Below are 16,913 nucleotides of genomic sequence, written 5' to 3' on the forward strand. Positions count from 1 at the left end.
TTCGACGCACGACATCTGCAGAACCGCTGGCAGCCTGCCTCGCAGGGCTCTCTTCTGTGCAGGAGCCGTTCCTTCGCGTGCTGCCTCTCGCCAACACATCGCCATCGTGTATTGTTAAGACATCCTTCGAGTAGCCTCGGCGTGACGCTAAACCATGCTGGAGCTTTTAATGCTTTGCCCTTCAGGAGAAACTCCCTCTGCTTTTTCTTGTTAATGCGCGGCATTTTTTACCAGCTCAACCCAGATTTCAGCACCGACACATCTCGCCGCATTCCTGAACCGAGTCCGAAAATTGCGCAGTCCCACAATATGAGCCCACCGCGAAGGTACTGCTGCCTAGAAATGTGGGAAATTCTCGTAAGTACGTATCACCGGATATGCACCACTGGCCAGGCGCGGCACTTCAATGAACCAAACACATGGCAACGTTCGTCACTGGTTATCACAACAAGCATCTACGTTTTATTTGAGTACACGTCAATTGGAGCTAACGCTGGCGAACTTTTTCCACATCTCAATGGGCGCGAAGAGAGAAAGTTCTCCAACTAAAATACAGGGTGCTTTAAAAGACAACAAACAAAAAACAAGCTTTATTTTTCAGCAGCTCAGTAGTTTATCCTGGTGGTGTTCCAGAGCAGGCATGGTTTGGCTTTGTACATCGCGGCTCCTTGTTCGCACTTGAATGATGAGTGGAAGTAATGGCTGTTCTTGGCGGCGAGGTCAATCCTGCAAATAAAAAGAGAGGTGCCCAAGAAAAGTTTAAGATTGCTGCTAGTGTTTAGATGCTTTTTGAAATAATCAGAATAAAACGTTGCTTTAAATGCTGTAACAATACGCGCTACAGTCCATATAGTCAGTTTATGCAGTGTCCCACATAAGGGCGGCCCTCAAACACGTCCCTAGCATCATCGCCATCATCAGCGACAGCTTACTATTTTCACTACCAATGCAGAATGAAGGCTGTCCCAACGATCAGCAATTATACCTGACCTGCACTAGGTGAGTGAACTGCAACCGAGTGCGAACTGCAACTGGAAATGTTCTCAGTTGATCTCACCACCTAATTTTATACCCATAGCACCCATCTACAGCAATATATGTACATTGGTTGTCTACTGTGCGCATTACGTGGCTGCCCCACTGCATTTTTTTTCTTATAAAGCCAACCGGAATATGGGCCACGCCCGGTTACTGTCTGATCCACACCGCTCTCCTTCTGCCGCTAAACATTACGCCTAATGCTTTTTGTTCCATGGAAATGGACGTTACACCTGACGCTGCGTGTATAGAATATTGTAACCTCTACCAGCTAAAATCATGGAAATGAGTACAGCGTGCCAACTCCCTTCCTTCATCCCCATTTACGTCCCCAAGATACCATTTTAACGCGTCGTCGTGTACACTTCTGGCCCCGATTCAGGGTTGAGTTCCTTGTCATCACGCCAGCTTACGTTACAGACGCCGCAGGCTTCTTGCATCACGGTGTGGCATATTTTGCCATGGCGTGGCCCTGCAACTGCCCACGTACCATAACCGATGCTTCCTGATGCAAGCTGTAAAACTTTGAATATAAATTCTGGCGTTTTACCTGAAAAAACTGACATCTAATACGAGGCACGCCACTGTGCGAGGAAGTGTGGATCAATTTCGTTACAATGGAGTTCTCTAACGTGCGCGCAATTCTAAGCACACAATTGTTTTTGCAACTCGATCTCATCCAAACGCGGCGACCAAAGTCAGGTTCGAACCCGTCATTTCAAGCTCAGCAATGCAACGCCATAATCACTAATGGCGGTTTTCACTGGTCGATTTGAAGCGGCCGCCGAAATGCTCGAGAGAGCGCTCAGGTTTCACTAATCCGAATCGGCCAGCGGAGAGCAAGAACGCTCCGCTGGGGATCACACGGGAAGTCTGCGTACACGTCGCACAAACTGGTTCCTGACACCATGCCCGAATTCCCCTCTCTACGCTTCCACGGCAACCAAATTCGCTGTTCCCCGTGGGTAATTTGACCGCGGCAGTCGCAGAGTCCGTCATTTCTATGTCGCGCCCGCAAGGATTGGGCATGGACAACGTGCATAGAAGGCTTTGTACAGCACCTGCGTCACCTCGTAATCGCTGTCGTCCGAGCTCTCATCGCCAAACGCGAGTTCTGCAGCAGCACCGAACGCAGTCATGTTGCAAAGCAACACAATGTTGTGCGTACCAACCGGGTACCGATTTCGCTTGAAGACGGATGTGGCGCCAGCTATTTCCGCCCGAATCCGCGCCTCGGGGGCGGAGCGAGTTGATCCGAAACGACCAGTGGAACGCGCGAACCCGCTCCAGATAGACCAGTAAAATTTGGATTCCTTGCGGCAGAGCAAAAAATTCTGCTCCGAATCGACCAGTTAAAAGCGCCATAAGCTACCGCGGCTGGTCACAAGTCGGGTCCTTTCTTGCTTTTGTTTGGCTTTCTAACAGTTCGCAGCCGAAGCTGGTCAACATAGGACGCAATGCGCTGCCCAGTAAATATTTTCTTCTATTTAAGTAAACGTTACGCCCGAGATTCCTTTAGGCCTCATGTTAACAATGTCACGAAAGTGTTACCAGTATCGATTGCGAAAACTGTCATTTAGAAAGATAAAAAATTTTAAGTACATATGCTCCTAAAACCTAACATACTCGAAGCGTACACTCATTCACTCAAGTAGTAGCGCTTTGGGTGACATCGGACATGAAGATTATAGAAATGGCACCAATCTCTCAACAACCCACGCAGTGACTTTGAGGGGCACCGTCATAAGTTTTCAAGACAAAATGCAGCTTCACCTACAAAATTTAACTCCCGTCTACGCAGCTGTGTCCTATAGCGTATCTCGTGCTGCAGCCTTTTGGGAAACGATGTGCTTCTATATAGTTTTCGACCCCCGAGAGTACAATAGTGGCCGCACAGGCACAGCGAGATAAAAGCTACTGCCAAGCGCACTGTATCGCAATACAGCAAGCCAAAACATTACTTTTGCGTCTTCATTTCTAATCAGCATTGCAAGTTCACTTCACTTTATTACCTTAAAGGCCCCCAGTATTGGGGGTATTACATAAGGGCTGGGTAGCTAAGAAAATAAATTGAATACACATAGAAAATATGCTTAGGTACAAGTTTGCTCGCTCGTAAATATGTTAATTATGCAGTTCAATAACGTGGATTGGCAGGTGATTGCAGTGATGTCGTGTGGAAGACCGTTAGCACTGCAGTCAACACCGAAGTTAGCACTGCCATCAATACAGCACTGCGGTCGCTCCTTCGTTAAAGGGTACACGAGTGGTTACAAACAAGAGGCGTCGCACGAGCATGCCAGAGAAAAGTGTCTGTTGCTCACAATACCTTTAAGCACAGTAAGATGCTATATTGAAGGTCGCAAAACCCCGTCCCCGTAAAACTGTACAACATGGCTATCGTAATATGAGTGCTAGGGTAAAAAAGCACAAACACGCTTTCAATAAAGATGTGTCATTCTTCCAGTCTGACGCGTGCTGGGACACATTGACATATCTTACAAAATGTGCCACAATATACAACCTTTAACATGTATGTGTGTTCAGTTACATGATAGCCATGTCTCCAACCTCACAGGCGCCGCGACGAATCACTAAGTGACTGCAAACGAAATCGAATAAAAGTACCGCCGAAAATCGGCTCGCAAGTTTCAATTGTGTAAACTATATCTTATGCCTTCCAATGGAAATGTGCACAAATGTCTGACACAGGGAATGGTCTGACTTCGATTTAATTAATTCAAGTTATCCTTCACGTAGTGGCAATCGAACGTTCAGCACATGTGCGGCTGTCACAACAAAAGTAATGACCAAATGATTTTTAAGAAAGCTGATGAAAAGCAACGATTCAGAAAAAAACAACGATTCACAACAGTGTCTAGACTGCTCGCCCACTGTTGTATTCATTGTGTACATTGTGCAAGATTGGAAATAACAAATGATTGCGAAAATTATAGCTAGCCTGTGCTAATAAAAACCACCCAAATTTATTGAAACTACATCACGCATCCATATACATATAACGACGCCCTCATGCAAACATCCTAAGACTGAGTAAGCAGTTCAACATGAATGGACGTAACAAAACCGCAGGTAAGATAAAAAAAAGGAAAGGGAATTGCAGGACAAAGAAGTCATCGACCCAAACGCTCAGCTGTTTGGTTCACGTCTTAGTATATTGAATTACATTTTGCAATCGTTATGATGATGACGGATTGGCATCCCCTTCGTGACAGTGATGAATAATCACCTAGCCTGTTCGAGTTGCTTGCATACATGCTTCAGGTAAGGTATACATGCTTTTCACTGCGGCATTTTTCTATACCTAAAAAGCTTCTCCATTTACATTGTATCGCTACCTATGTCTGTAATGGATCCGGTCTTATCAATTTCTTACGTGCTTTCTTTTTCGAGCAATACTCCAAACGTTTCTTGTTTATCTCGGCTGCTCACCCGTTGATGCTTCAGGCCACGTTAAGTCCAAGCCCTTCTGGAAGGTGCACGTTGACTACGGGCCTCGCTGGATCAATCCCGTCGCATTTCAGTAGGATGTGCTGAGTTTTTTCAGGATTTTCGGCAGAACATGCACATTTTTCATCTAGTAGCAAATATTTGCTCCGGTATGTTTGTCCTTAGGCAATCGGCTCGAGCCTCAAATAGCAAGGCACTGCCATACGTGTTATGGTACAGATTGTTCCTTCTAATTTCTTTCTTCTTGTTCTTGTAAATCTCCATGGTCCTTTTTGTTTCTATTCTTTGCATCCAAGTGGCTATCTCCGTTTCTATCACCTTCTTTATTATGTCTCCCTCTTGTTTATTTACACTTTCGGTTACCTTGTACATGGTTGCCAACTTTCTTGACCTCTTGCTTCATTCTGTGTCCACGCTTTTCAGGTATAGATGCTTGTACCCTTTAGCCGCCCTATTTTTATCCAAGCTCTTGAGTCTTTCTTTAAAACTAATTTTGCCCAGCGCTTCTCTGACTTCAAACGTGGTCCAGCCCATGTTAGCTTGCACTGCCTCATTTGTGGTTTTACCGTGGGCTCCGAAAGACTACCGGCCTACCGACCCTTGGTTAACTTCCGGCCCCAACAAGATATCCAATTCTATGCACAGAATGATATTTACCAGCGTTATCGCTGGCACCACTACTCCTTTCGAGACTGCACGTTCCACCTCATATTATTGAGGCCCCATAGTGATGAATGCTTAATTACAATGCGTCTCGAAGCGACATATCTTGCGGCACATAAAAAAGGAATTGATACTGAATGTTATCTTGAGCTCGAAAAACAAGTGGCATTTCCTATGGCAAATAAATGGTAATCATTTTGATATTTCCTCACCTGTACACTCACATTGACCTTGCTCAATATAAAGAAATAGTTTTCTAAGAAAACCATACAAAAATTGAAGCTTTGTCACCTGTGGAACATATCCGGTAAATTAGTGCAACCTCTTTTCTATGCCGGCACTTTAAACGCATTTAGTCCCGACCCAACAAGCCCTTTAGTTTTTTTCAGCTGTTAATAGCGTCGCTTCTCTCCAAAATCAACGAAAAAAGATGGCAGACAGTCGCTGGATCCCCAAAGGAATAAAAACTTGGATTGCTCTAAACTTGGATTGCTCAATCGATTCGATTGCTTTTTATTCCCAAAGGAATAAAAACTTGGATTGCTCGAAGGACTTCACAGTAACAAATGACCCTTCTACCCAACCCCATATTTATTTATTTAGATATTGATGTACTTATTTATTTATGTATTTATTTATTTATTTATTATTTATTTATTTATTAGCACAACTATTTAATACGCTGATTTATCATGCATGCGGTACGTGTTAACGTCTTACAGCTTGACTTCATTTGTACTGCAGAAAAAATTTTCATTTCTTCTGGTAACTCTTGTATACGAGGCTAGGTCATGTACAATTAGTTTCACTGCTTTTTCTAAGTCTGTATGAAATTTATAGACTCTTAACGAAAAACAGCAATTTTTCAGCGTAAAGTTCACACACACAAAAAAAATTGAATGAAAAGCGCTATGGGTTATTTTAATGGGTTGTGAATAAGTGGCTAACGGTAGCGCTTGTCCTTGTCTTTTGTTCCTGTGTGCGTTGCGGTGCTATTCTTTTGCGCTTACTTTACGGATCAGGAATGAATGAACAAGGCAAACGATTAATTGCTCTGGAATGAATGCAGCCTCGGGAGTGTCCGGAGCATTCACCGTCGTTCGAAACTCGTTGAAAAATATTGTGCTTTGGCCTAGATGGGAAACACCGGAATGTTTTCTTTGGATGCATATATGCGAGGCGTAAAAATCACGCATCTTCTCACTCAAGTGTCCCGGTTACACTAATGCTCAACGGCCTTCGAGTTTCGCCCAAGTGACATGCAGCACCTTCTGTGTGATTGCTGGCGCGACTTCCCTAAATATATATATATATATATATATATATATATATATATATATATATATATATATATATTTGAAGCCAGCACTACGCTTGCAGCGCCACTGGTGCTGCGAGACATTCTCGGCCCGCCGGACAGCAGCAACACGTGCTATGAAATCACAAGTATTGCCGAAAGATCTCGAACAGCTGTATTGTGTATATGTGCCTCTGCGAGCAATGTTCTATGTGCGTTTATGTTGTCGCTGTGTGCAGCATAATTATCACTCAACACCTGAAGTAGCTGATCTCCAGCGTATCGTTGATGTTTACATATATACACAAAAGAATTTCAGGAAGCCTATCGGAGTGAAATGGTTCATGCGAGAGGGTATCGAACATCGAATGCAGCCATTTCCTATTTGCGTTTCTAATCGCATTTACAGCGGTTGTCTCGAAGATGCTTTATTATCGCCGCTCATCACTCACATTTTTGGTGTGTCAACCAAACCGAATGCCAAAGCTCGAACGTGTTACTTCAGTCAGAAAACAATCTAAGGGGTTTCATCACTAAGTGATCGGTTTCGTGTGCCCACCAAAGCGAATGTCAAAACTCGAACCTGTTACTTCAGTCAGAAAACAAACTAAGGGGTTTGATGAGTGACTAAGCAGAAACTGCATTTTTCCTATTCCCCGTGATTTTGTTGTTCACAATGCCACAATATGAACAACGAAGCCGCATGAGTTCCGTGACGTCAGTTTTTTCTCCGTTGGTGAAAGTGAAAGTTTATTTTCTTTTCAACGAAAAGATTGCGCCAAGACAAAAGGCAAGAGCCTGACGAGGTCCCGGTCACCCGTAAAACAGCTGGCATTGTGCACGAGCACTTCACAACAAATTCACAATGAATTTCTCAAGCATTGTAAAAGCATGAAGCAGTAAGTGAACATGCACAAAATTTGTACAACAAAAGAATAAATTGAATACACAACTTATCGTATGAGCGGTATAAAATTACATATTTCTTTTACAAACAGAAATATCAGTCCTAAAACACAGAAACAATATCACACAGCTTACAACATGTGCAGTTACAACATATGCACAACATGTAACTAACTAAAACTATTTATGAATTTTTGTTTTTGAAATGCTACCTAATCGAACAAGTTTTCGTCTATAGGTGACTATACAACGGTTCACAGCATTTGCCTTTCTTGAAAGTTGCGACCTTTTGGAGGTATTAACTCCATAACCGAAATCAGTGCTGCGTTTGGGCCTCACAATATGCACGTAAAAATGATACTTACAATTCTTTGCCCATATCAGTGCCGCAGTGCAACTGTAACAGGAAAACCCATGTGAAGGTTTAGAAGCAATCGTGAAGGAGTATGCTTATCTAGAACAATTATTCAGGTGGGAGCAAGATCACCTGAATCAAGCCTACAAGGCGAGCAAAAATGAACTATGCGCGTACGGCACACATATTCGTGTCCTCATGGGCGGCCAACTTTTGAAAACTATGCGTAAAATCACCGCATTCCACACATACTACCTTAGGGTGGTGAAACTTCGCTAAATATAAAGAAGCTTGCGATAGAGCTAAGGGCAGCGCAGCGAGCGTTAGATAACAGGCGTAGCATTGCCAGGTAGGAGCACGACAGTGTAGATTAGAGAGTGAACTCGGGTGGCTGATAATGTCATTTAGACTAAACGCAAGTGTTGTACGAGGCATGCAATGCCCAGAAGATAACCCGCGGCATGTGTTACTAAAATCATCAGCAAAGCAAGTTTAACGCGTTCGACTATTGCAGCTGACTAGGAGATGGGATGAGATCGAGGAAATTGAGGGAATATTACAAAATCATTTGACGCAAGCCAAGATCATTATAGATTGCTGGAGTGAGCGTGGCTCTCCCGTTACGAACTACTACGTGACAGAAAGAGAAAGGATAAGAACGAAGTACCATGAACCATGCAGAAACAAAAACAGAAACAACTATAACCATGCATAAAACAAGCTGGCTACTAAAACCGATCGCGGCTTGTCCCATCAGATCGACTTTCTTCACCTACTCTTGGTTCTCCACACCAGTAAGATGATCACAAGAACAATAGCTGCTGCGATGATGACTGATAACGATGATGAAAAATAGAAAGAAAACAGGGGCGTTACAAATCGCTGCATAGCACTTGACACTACCGCCGCCATAGAGGTGATAAATACGAGGATGAAAGTGGTGGTAGTGTTGTGGTGGCGAAGATTGATGATTATCATGAAGACATGGTCGGTTATGAATTGAGAGCGCGATTTTGCACTGCTGTGCATAATGGCGGTGAGGGCGGTGATGATTGATAGTGATAATTATGAAGACAGGATTGTATTTCAGTATAGAATTTGGTACTACCGCTGGTAAAACAATTACGAGGACGATTCCCAAAAAGTTAAAGGCAATACCAAAAGTGGAAGCCCGTTTCGCGAAAATCCCATCATCCCTAGCCCTTATTATTGCGATTACCATTTTAGGGCACTTGATGCACTTTCAGGGGTTCCGTCTGCCTGTGTCTGACTGCTTTTTCGCCAACTAGGGTCACTAAGAGTGGGTAGTCTGTGGGTCTAATGTGTAGCCCATCGGGCAGCTGTGTTGAAGGAACAGGGTGGCGCCAACTTCGCGCAGTCGGTATCTGCCGCTGTTTAACCAACCGCCATGATGCTATATAGAAGCACTGGTTGAGTACCACTTGGTCTGTGCCACTTTGCAGTGGACGTGACAGCAACTGGTGATAGAGTCACTGGCCACGCGCCACTAGGTATGTGTCGCTCTTCACTGAATCTCTTTGGCACCAACCAGGCATGAATAGCAACTAGCTACGTATGTGCCACGTTTTTATGACAAAAATATCCGTTAGTATTTCTCCTGTGCTCGGCGGAATCAAACCGGTGCCACGCGCCGACTTTGAGGCAGCGCCGCTACATGGCGCAACTTGTGCAGTCGGGAACGCGAGGGAAAAACCCGGTTGCGTGCAACTCTCTGCGATGGCAATACGGCGTGTCGCTACATTGCATCAATGCTGGCTAATCGCAATAACTTCAACATTATATCTGAGATAGGCTCTGCAAGATTCCTAGACAACACTAAGTAGCATATCTCAAATGCAGAAAAATAGATACTGTAAACGATTGCGACGCAAAATTTACCCGAATAAATTAGAAGGCGCTGGCGCCTGCGACCTTGCTGGGCCACAGGTCCAATGTCCTCTTGTGTTTCAAAGTGACGAAATGAACTTACACACCGCGCATTCCACAAAATGACCAAAACAACAGCTCCTATTTCACTCTGAAACCTAACACTTCGTCATACAGCGATTTGATTTTTTTCAGCGCTTCGACGGTCCACCCGGCGTTTTTCTTCAGTTCGAGCAAGAGTACACGACGACTGATACATCGCAGTGTGAATAAAATGACATCCAGTTCTACGAAATATTGCGCCCTCAAAAAGCAGGTGTGCGCCATGGACTCACCAAGGCCCAGTTGTAGAAAAAGAGCTGCGTGGAGCTCAGGTCACTGAGCCAGTCTATACGGAACTCAGGACGTGGGAATGCCTTTTCGAGGACCATGCGCTTGTAGTACTACAAAGCCAGAGAAAAAGAAAGAAAGAACGAAAATATAAGTTTTCCAAAACACGGTGGTCACAAGGTGTTTTTGCTTCCAATCATTCGCGATCCGATCATTCACAGCACATGCACCCCACAAAAGCACAGCCCTCAAGGTCTTTGTTACTTAGAGGCTTCTTTTACTTAGTCGTAGGGACGTGGATTAAGATACTGCCTATCAAGAAGGGTACGTCGCGTCGACACCGCCGCCTTGGCTACTTGGGCACTTTTCTTTCTTTAACCTTTCTTACATTGTAGTGTTGTGATCTGCTTAGACGGCTACTGCATGGGTGAAATAGCATTATCCAGTTCACATTCTTCCCATACCAGCGAGTCTTAGTGATAACATCGGCCGAGTGCAGCTCGGATGATGATGATTTGAACACAATGTAGGCTGATGATTACTTTAGGAGAGGGTGTAGATCTACACAAAGATAATGTATACTGACCAGATTCTACTCGTTCTCCACTATGCACCGTCTGTACACTACGCTGCGCATCTGCTGTCTTGAATGCCCGAAAACATTTGAACTCCACCATCTCTCGTAATAATTTATTCAAACAGTGTAAAAAAGATGTATAAAATTCGTATAAGCAGCCTGTGCGCCTTTACCCTCCAACTTCTTGCCAAATATTAATAATAATGACAATAGCTCATTTGTAAGCCCATGCTTGCTCACTGCGGCGGCTAACCTGCATACGCCTAAGGCATATTTGTTAGGCTGGACAGCCTTCAGAGAGAAAGTTCATGCGCAAAATCAAATACAGCACCAGCATTAAGTAATGAGTCACACAATCACAAGCTAAGAACAAATTACGAAGCTGTAATAAAACAATTCTACTGGCAAAGTTAACGCAATTCGCAACATAGGTGCGCACTAGTGTACTGAAATCTAAGACTTAGGAATCGGAACAACACTATTTACTACATCTAACAAATATGCTATGTTTCTAGCACACAATTACCTCGCCTGAGCAAGATAGGCAGTGTTTTGTATCATTACTTCCCATTTGGTCAAACAAACGAGGACAAATTACGGCGCGTGCTTTTACTACACAAGCAATAGCAATACACGGAATACACGAGACAGCAATACACGGAAAGCAACATGTTCTATATGTCGCCCCCACAGCATTTTCGCATACAGCACTTTGATGGACTACATAATAACAATATCGTACATGACATCAAAGATAAAAAGTCATAGAGCACGTCAGAATTGATCCTGCGTGCTACCTTTATGACATTGTGCACCGCAAGCAACACAGCGTTCAATATGCTGTGCACTAATAAATGAGTTTATCTCTCACTAAGATTGTATGGCGTTAGTACTCGCATTTTAATATTAACACATTGGGTCCTTCGTGTGCCCTCATCTTCCATGAACAACCACAGACTGACGTCATTGGGAACAAATCTTGACGAACTTCTTTCAAGTACTCCGCGAGACGCTAACTTCCAGGCCTAAGCCTAGGTACTTCTCATTATCCACACGTTCAGTAGAAAGATAAAAACAATATGCGCAATTGTTTTGATGCAAGAAGACAGGATGATGTGCCTCGATCCATTTGCGTGAGCTGCGTAAGCGCAATCTGTTTCTTTTAGACAGGTTCCCATAGTTAGTTAGTTTGGGTTTAGTGGCACAAAGGCAACTAAGGCCATGCTGCGCCAGTCACAAGACAAAATAAAACGGAACGTTAGGGCAGGTAAACCTCCATTACATTATAGTTGGTGTAAATAACCAGTTTTCTTCTGAAAAGTCGAAGAGGTTAGGAAGTGGCACTAGGGGGTCATCTGCTAGTAATAGGGCAGGGTGTAATGGAATGTGCAAATTATACAGGCTGTGCAAAAACCTCCATCTCAGTGCATCGATGTGTGGACATGTTATTAAGATGTGCATGACTCTAAGAGCTTCATTACATTTTTCGAAAGTTGGCGGATTTTCTTTTCGGAGAAGGAAATTGTGCGTCACATGTGTGTGTCGAATTCGAAGTCGATACAAAATCACGTCGTAGAATCGTTGCTGGTGACTGCATGATTTCCTCTTGCCAATTACAGGTTTGATTAGAAGAAGGTTGTTGCTTGAACAATTGCCCCAATCGCGTTGCCATTTTGACCTCAACGCCTTCCGAATCGCATCGACACTGTCTTTATATGGAAGTGCTGTATTTTGAATGCTTTTGTACGCTGCGATTGATGCGCATCTATCCGCTGCTTCGTTACCCAATATTCCAACATGGCTTGGTACCCAGCAAAACTTGATTGATCTGCCATATTTGTTTGACAGTAATGCATTCAAGGTATCGCCTAACAAGGGTTCACTTTGGGACTTTATGTGTAGAGCCTTCAGTACGCTTAATGAATCTGTGTATATGACTGTGTTTTCAAGTTTGTCAGCAATGATCTTTTGAACTACCATCCACATTGCGTACACTTCGGCTGTGTAGACAGAGGCATGCTGAGGTAATCGAATACTTGTTTCCCAATTTTCTGTTACGGCTCCTACACCCACGTGTTTTTCCGTCTTAGAGCCATCAGTATAAAATTCTATGTAGTTTATATACTTGTCTTGAAGAGTGTGGAATTCTTGTATAATGTGTTGATGTGGTGTGTCTCTTTTCTTTAAATATGTCAGTGTCCAATCACATAACGCTATGAAATCACACCACGGGGGTAAACGTTCTGGCTTTCTGGCAACCTGGAGGACTTCCAGAGGTATGTCATAATCCCGACAGTATTCCTCGTATCGCAAGATAAGCGGCCTAATCATGTTTGGTTTATTTTTATAATGTAAGCGTGAGCTGCACTGTGTGACGTTGTTGTAGCATATGTGTTGTGGTGAGGATCGGATTCTGAGTATGTAGGAAAAGTTAGTAGCGCTCTGCGATGCTGTAAAGCAGGCTCATTGCATTCAACATGTAAGCTCTGTATAGGTGATGTTCTGTAAGCACCGCATGCCAGTCGTAGTCCTAAGTTATGGACTGGATCAAGTCGTCGGACGTAAGATGGTCTGGCTGAACCATATGTAATGCTACCGTAGTCTAATATGCTACGCACCAAAGTGCGGTAGATGTGTAGCAGGCATTTATGGTCAGAGCCCCACCGTTTCCGGAAGAGGATTTTTAGAATGTTAAGTGCCTTGCTCGCTTTGATTTTGATACTATTGATGTGTTCTAGAAAGTTCAACTTTTTATCAAACCGAACACTCGGAAACTTGTGTTCTTGTTTCACGGGTAGTGTGGCATCCTATAGTTTAGGGATGAGATCTGGTTGTAGGCCTTTTTTGTGTAAAGACAACACTAATAGTTTTTTCACTTGAGAAACAAAAGCCGTTTTGAGATGCCCACTGCATTAGTTTGTTTGATGTAATTTGAATTTGTCGTTCGCGGGTTGCCATGTTCGTTGCACGACACGCAATTTGTAGATCATCCACATATAAGGAATGCATTATGGAGGATGGAATTACATTATTGAGCGAGTTCATTTTCACGACAAACAATGTTGTGCTCAAAACGCATCCCTGAGGTATACCGTTTTCTTAAATAAATACGTGGGACAGCACCGTTCCTAAACGCACTTGGAATGTTCGATCGGACATGAAATCAGCAAGACATTTAAGCATTCTACTGCGGATCCCTAAATCCGCTAAATCCCTTAAAATATCATACCTCCATGTTGTGTCGTACGCCTTTTCTAGATCAAAGAAAACAGTGAGACCGTATTGCTTGTGTAGAAAGGCCGCACGTATCTCGTGTTCTAGGCGAACTAACTGATCTGTTGTAGAGCAGCCTTACTTGTACCCACACTGATGATTGTCGAGCAGGTTCTCAGTTTCGAGGACCTATGCGAATCTGATGTTTATAATGGATTCATAGGACTTGGCAAGACAGCTTGTTAGTGCTATAGGACGGTAGCTGGTAGCTGTTGTAGGATGTCTTCCAGCTTTCAAGAAAGGGATTATAATGGATTTTTTTTCCACTCAATCGGCATTTTTCCTGTTTCCCAGATTACGTTGAAAAAGCGGAGCTATGTCTTAACTGCTTTTGGCGATAGGTGTGCGAGCATTGTGTAATGTACTCTGTCCGGACCTGGCACTGTTTTTTTTGCCAGTAGTGAGTACTCTGTTGATTTCCGGAAGTGTGAAGGGGGCATTCTATGGTCTCTCGGAACTTCCTGTTGTCGGAAGCTTTTGTTTTTCTGCTGATTGTTTACACTTTTGAAATTCAGTGGAGTAGTTTAGGCAGCTTGATATGTTATGGAAATGCTGCCCTAATATGTCTGCTTGTTCTTTTAAATTCGTTTGTGTGCCTGGAGGTGAGAGTATGGGGATTGTATAAGGAGCGTACTCGCTTCTAAACTTACGAAGCTGATCCCACATTCTTTTGGATGTTATTGAGCTATTTATGGAAGATACATACGTTTGCGAAGACGGTCTTTCGGCTTGCCTACGCATGCACCTGGCTTTCGCCTTTGTTTGTTTGAAATATAGGAGGTTATCTTGTGTTGGGTATCGCCAAAAGATACTCCACCCTTTGTTTTGTGCTTTTTTAGTTTGTGTACGTTCACTCGTCCACCAGGGTTTCAGTTTTTTCTTTAGGAAACCGGAGGATTGCGGAATCGTCTGTTCTGCTGCAGCAAGTATGGAGGCAATAATCTTTTCATTCATTTCGTCTATCGTTTCATCATCTGATATGTCATCAAGACTGGCCTTCTCGCTGAAGAGAGGCCAGTCTGCCAGATGGAGTTTCCAACGTCGTGGTCTTAATGGCACTGTAGGGAAAGGAGATGTTATTTTAATAATGCCGGACATGTGATCACTGCCATAAGGATTGTTAATAACACTCCATTTAAAATCAATCAAGAGATGGGGTGCACAGCGCCAGATCTACACAGCTCATAGCTCCTGTGCTTGGGGAGCAGTAAGTTGCCGCACCAGTGTTTAAAAGGCATATTTCGTTTGTCAGGATAAAATCTTCAAGTGTTTGTCCCCTGGCGTCAGTTTCGCTACCCCATAATATGTTATGAGCGTTAGAATCACCTATTAAAAAGGGTTTAGGTAGCTGGTTTAAAACTAACTCCAGATCTCTTACAGTAAAATGTGCAGGTGGTGGAATGTACATTGAACAATTGGTAATGGTTTTATGTGCTAAAACCGTGACAGCAACGGTTTCTAAGTGAGTATTAATGGTAACTTCTCTATCTGCAATGCCTCTCTGTAGAACAATAGCTGCACCACCTGAAAGCCGGTTGGCCTGAGTACGGTCGCGCCGTACAACAGTGAAGCCTTTTAAAATGTTTTTGTGCTTGTCACCTAGGTTTGTTTCCTGTAAGCATAATTCTACGGGAGAGAAATTAAATAACAGGTGTCTTACGTCACCTAAGTTATGTAAGAGACCTGTACAATTCGAATGGATCATAAAAGCCATTATAAAATTGAAGGGTAAGAAATGATTTGAACGACTGAATGGAAGATAAGAAATATGTTAGGTGACATGGATCTGAAGAAGGCAGGTATAAAGGAGCTATAACCCTTTTAGGTTATAGCCTTCTTATTTTGGGTGGTTATTGAGATTTTGTTCCTCTTGCCGCGCTCGAGAGAGCGCTTGTCCTTCGGTGCCGATGACACCGGGGTTTTTGTTTCGACCTCCATCGGTCTCTCTGAGGCGCTGGAGGACCGAGAGCTTGGCGCCGAGACACGTGTCTCGGGCCTTGGAGTTCACTTGGTCTTAGGGCCCTGCGGGACTGGTGTCTGAGGGGCCTTTGAAGCGGATGGAGTAGTGCCGGCTACTTCCACCACGGGGGCGGGAGGGGTCACTGCGGGACCACTATGCGTAGTCTCGGAGGACTCCTGAGACCTCTGTGACGCTGCCCTCATCTGCGTCACATCGGCGTAACTTCTTCGCGGAAGGTACGATAGCTGCTTTCTGGCTTCATAGAAGGAGATTTTTTCTTTGACAGTTAGAGCAATTACTTCTTTTCCTTCTTCCAGTAACGTCAGGACCGCGAGTAAGCTGGGTGATCTCCCTTGAGTTAACACAAAGTGGGGAAAAGGTGCAATTGTCAGTTTGATGATCGTTGGAGCTGCATTTAGCACAAGTAGTTCGTCCTCGACATGCATGCGAAGCATGTCCAAAGCTTTGGCATTAGAAACATCGTCTAGGGTTCAGGATATATGGTCTAACATTTACCTTTACATAACCTGCATCCAGGGAGGTAGGCATTACACTTGTTCCGAAGGTGAGTATTACATGTTTTGTGGGGATTTCATGGTCATTTCTGCGGATGACAATTCTTTAGACTTTGGTAACATTTTGTTCCTGGAAACCTTCCAGCAGTTCTTCGTCGCTTAAGCCAATAAAATCTTCCTCTGATATTACACCCCTGCTTGTATTTAATGTTCTGTGCGGGGAAATTGTCGCTGTTGCGTTGCCAATACTGGTAAAGTTCTGTGAGCTTTTGCGCTTGATCGTTGTCATTTAGTTCTAGGGGAAGGTCCCCGCTAGAGATTTTTGAAGCTTTGTATGTAGGTCCGATTTTTTTTTTTAGACACTTGGCCACTAAGAATGGAGAGAGCTTTCTCACTGGTACGTTGTTTTTGCTGTGTAGTACATAGAACTTGGGAAATAATGGAGCGTTGCTCCGAAAAGAGAACTGGAACGTTGCTTCGGTGCAGCATCTTTTCAAACGCCGATCATAAAGAATAGAGGCTTGCGCTGCCATGAGAAAAATGGTTATGTTCGGCAACAGCGCCGAAAGCCCACCACGGAGCCCAACGAGGTGACGCGGCAGAGCCTGTGTACAAGTCTGCAGGACGCCAGTTGTAGGCCG

General features: G+C 43.8%; 1 protein-coding gene across 1 annotated transcript in view; it reads right to left on the minus strand.

Annotated features, from left to right (window-relative positions):
- Window positions 1–561: 561 nt before the first annotated feature.
- LOC135911176 (uncharacterized) overlaps window positions 562–16,913 on the minus strand; it is a 330,618-nt gene continuing 314,266 nt past the window's right edge. The window contains exons 20-22 of the mRNA XM_065443366.2: window positions 9,953–10,060; window positions 7,741–7,772; window positions 562–726 (exon numbers count right to left, since the gene is read on the minus strand). Coding sequence (XP_065299438.2) covers window positions 606–726; window positions 7,741–7,772; window positions 9,953–10,060 — 261 coding nt within the window. The 3' untranslated portion in view covers window positions 562–605. The remainder of the gene's footprint in view (window positions 727–7,740; window positions 7,773–9,952; window positions 10,061–16,913) is intronic.

The sequence above is a fragment of the Dermacentor albipictus genome, chromosome 5 (genome assembly GCF_038994185.2).
Source record: "Dermacentor albipictus isolate Rhodes 1998 colony chromosome 5, USDA_Dalb.pri_finalv2, whole genome shotgun sequence".
NCBI classification, from domain to species: Eukaryota; Metazoa; Arthropoda; class Arachnida; order Ixodida; family Ixodidae; genus Dermacentor; species Dermacentor albipictus.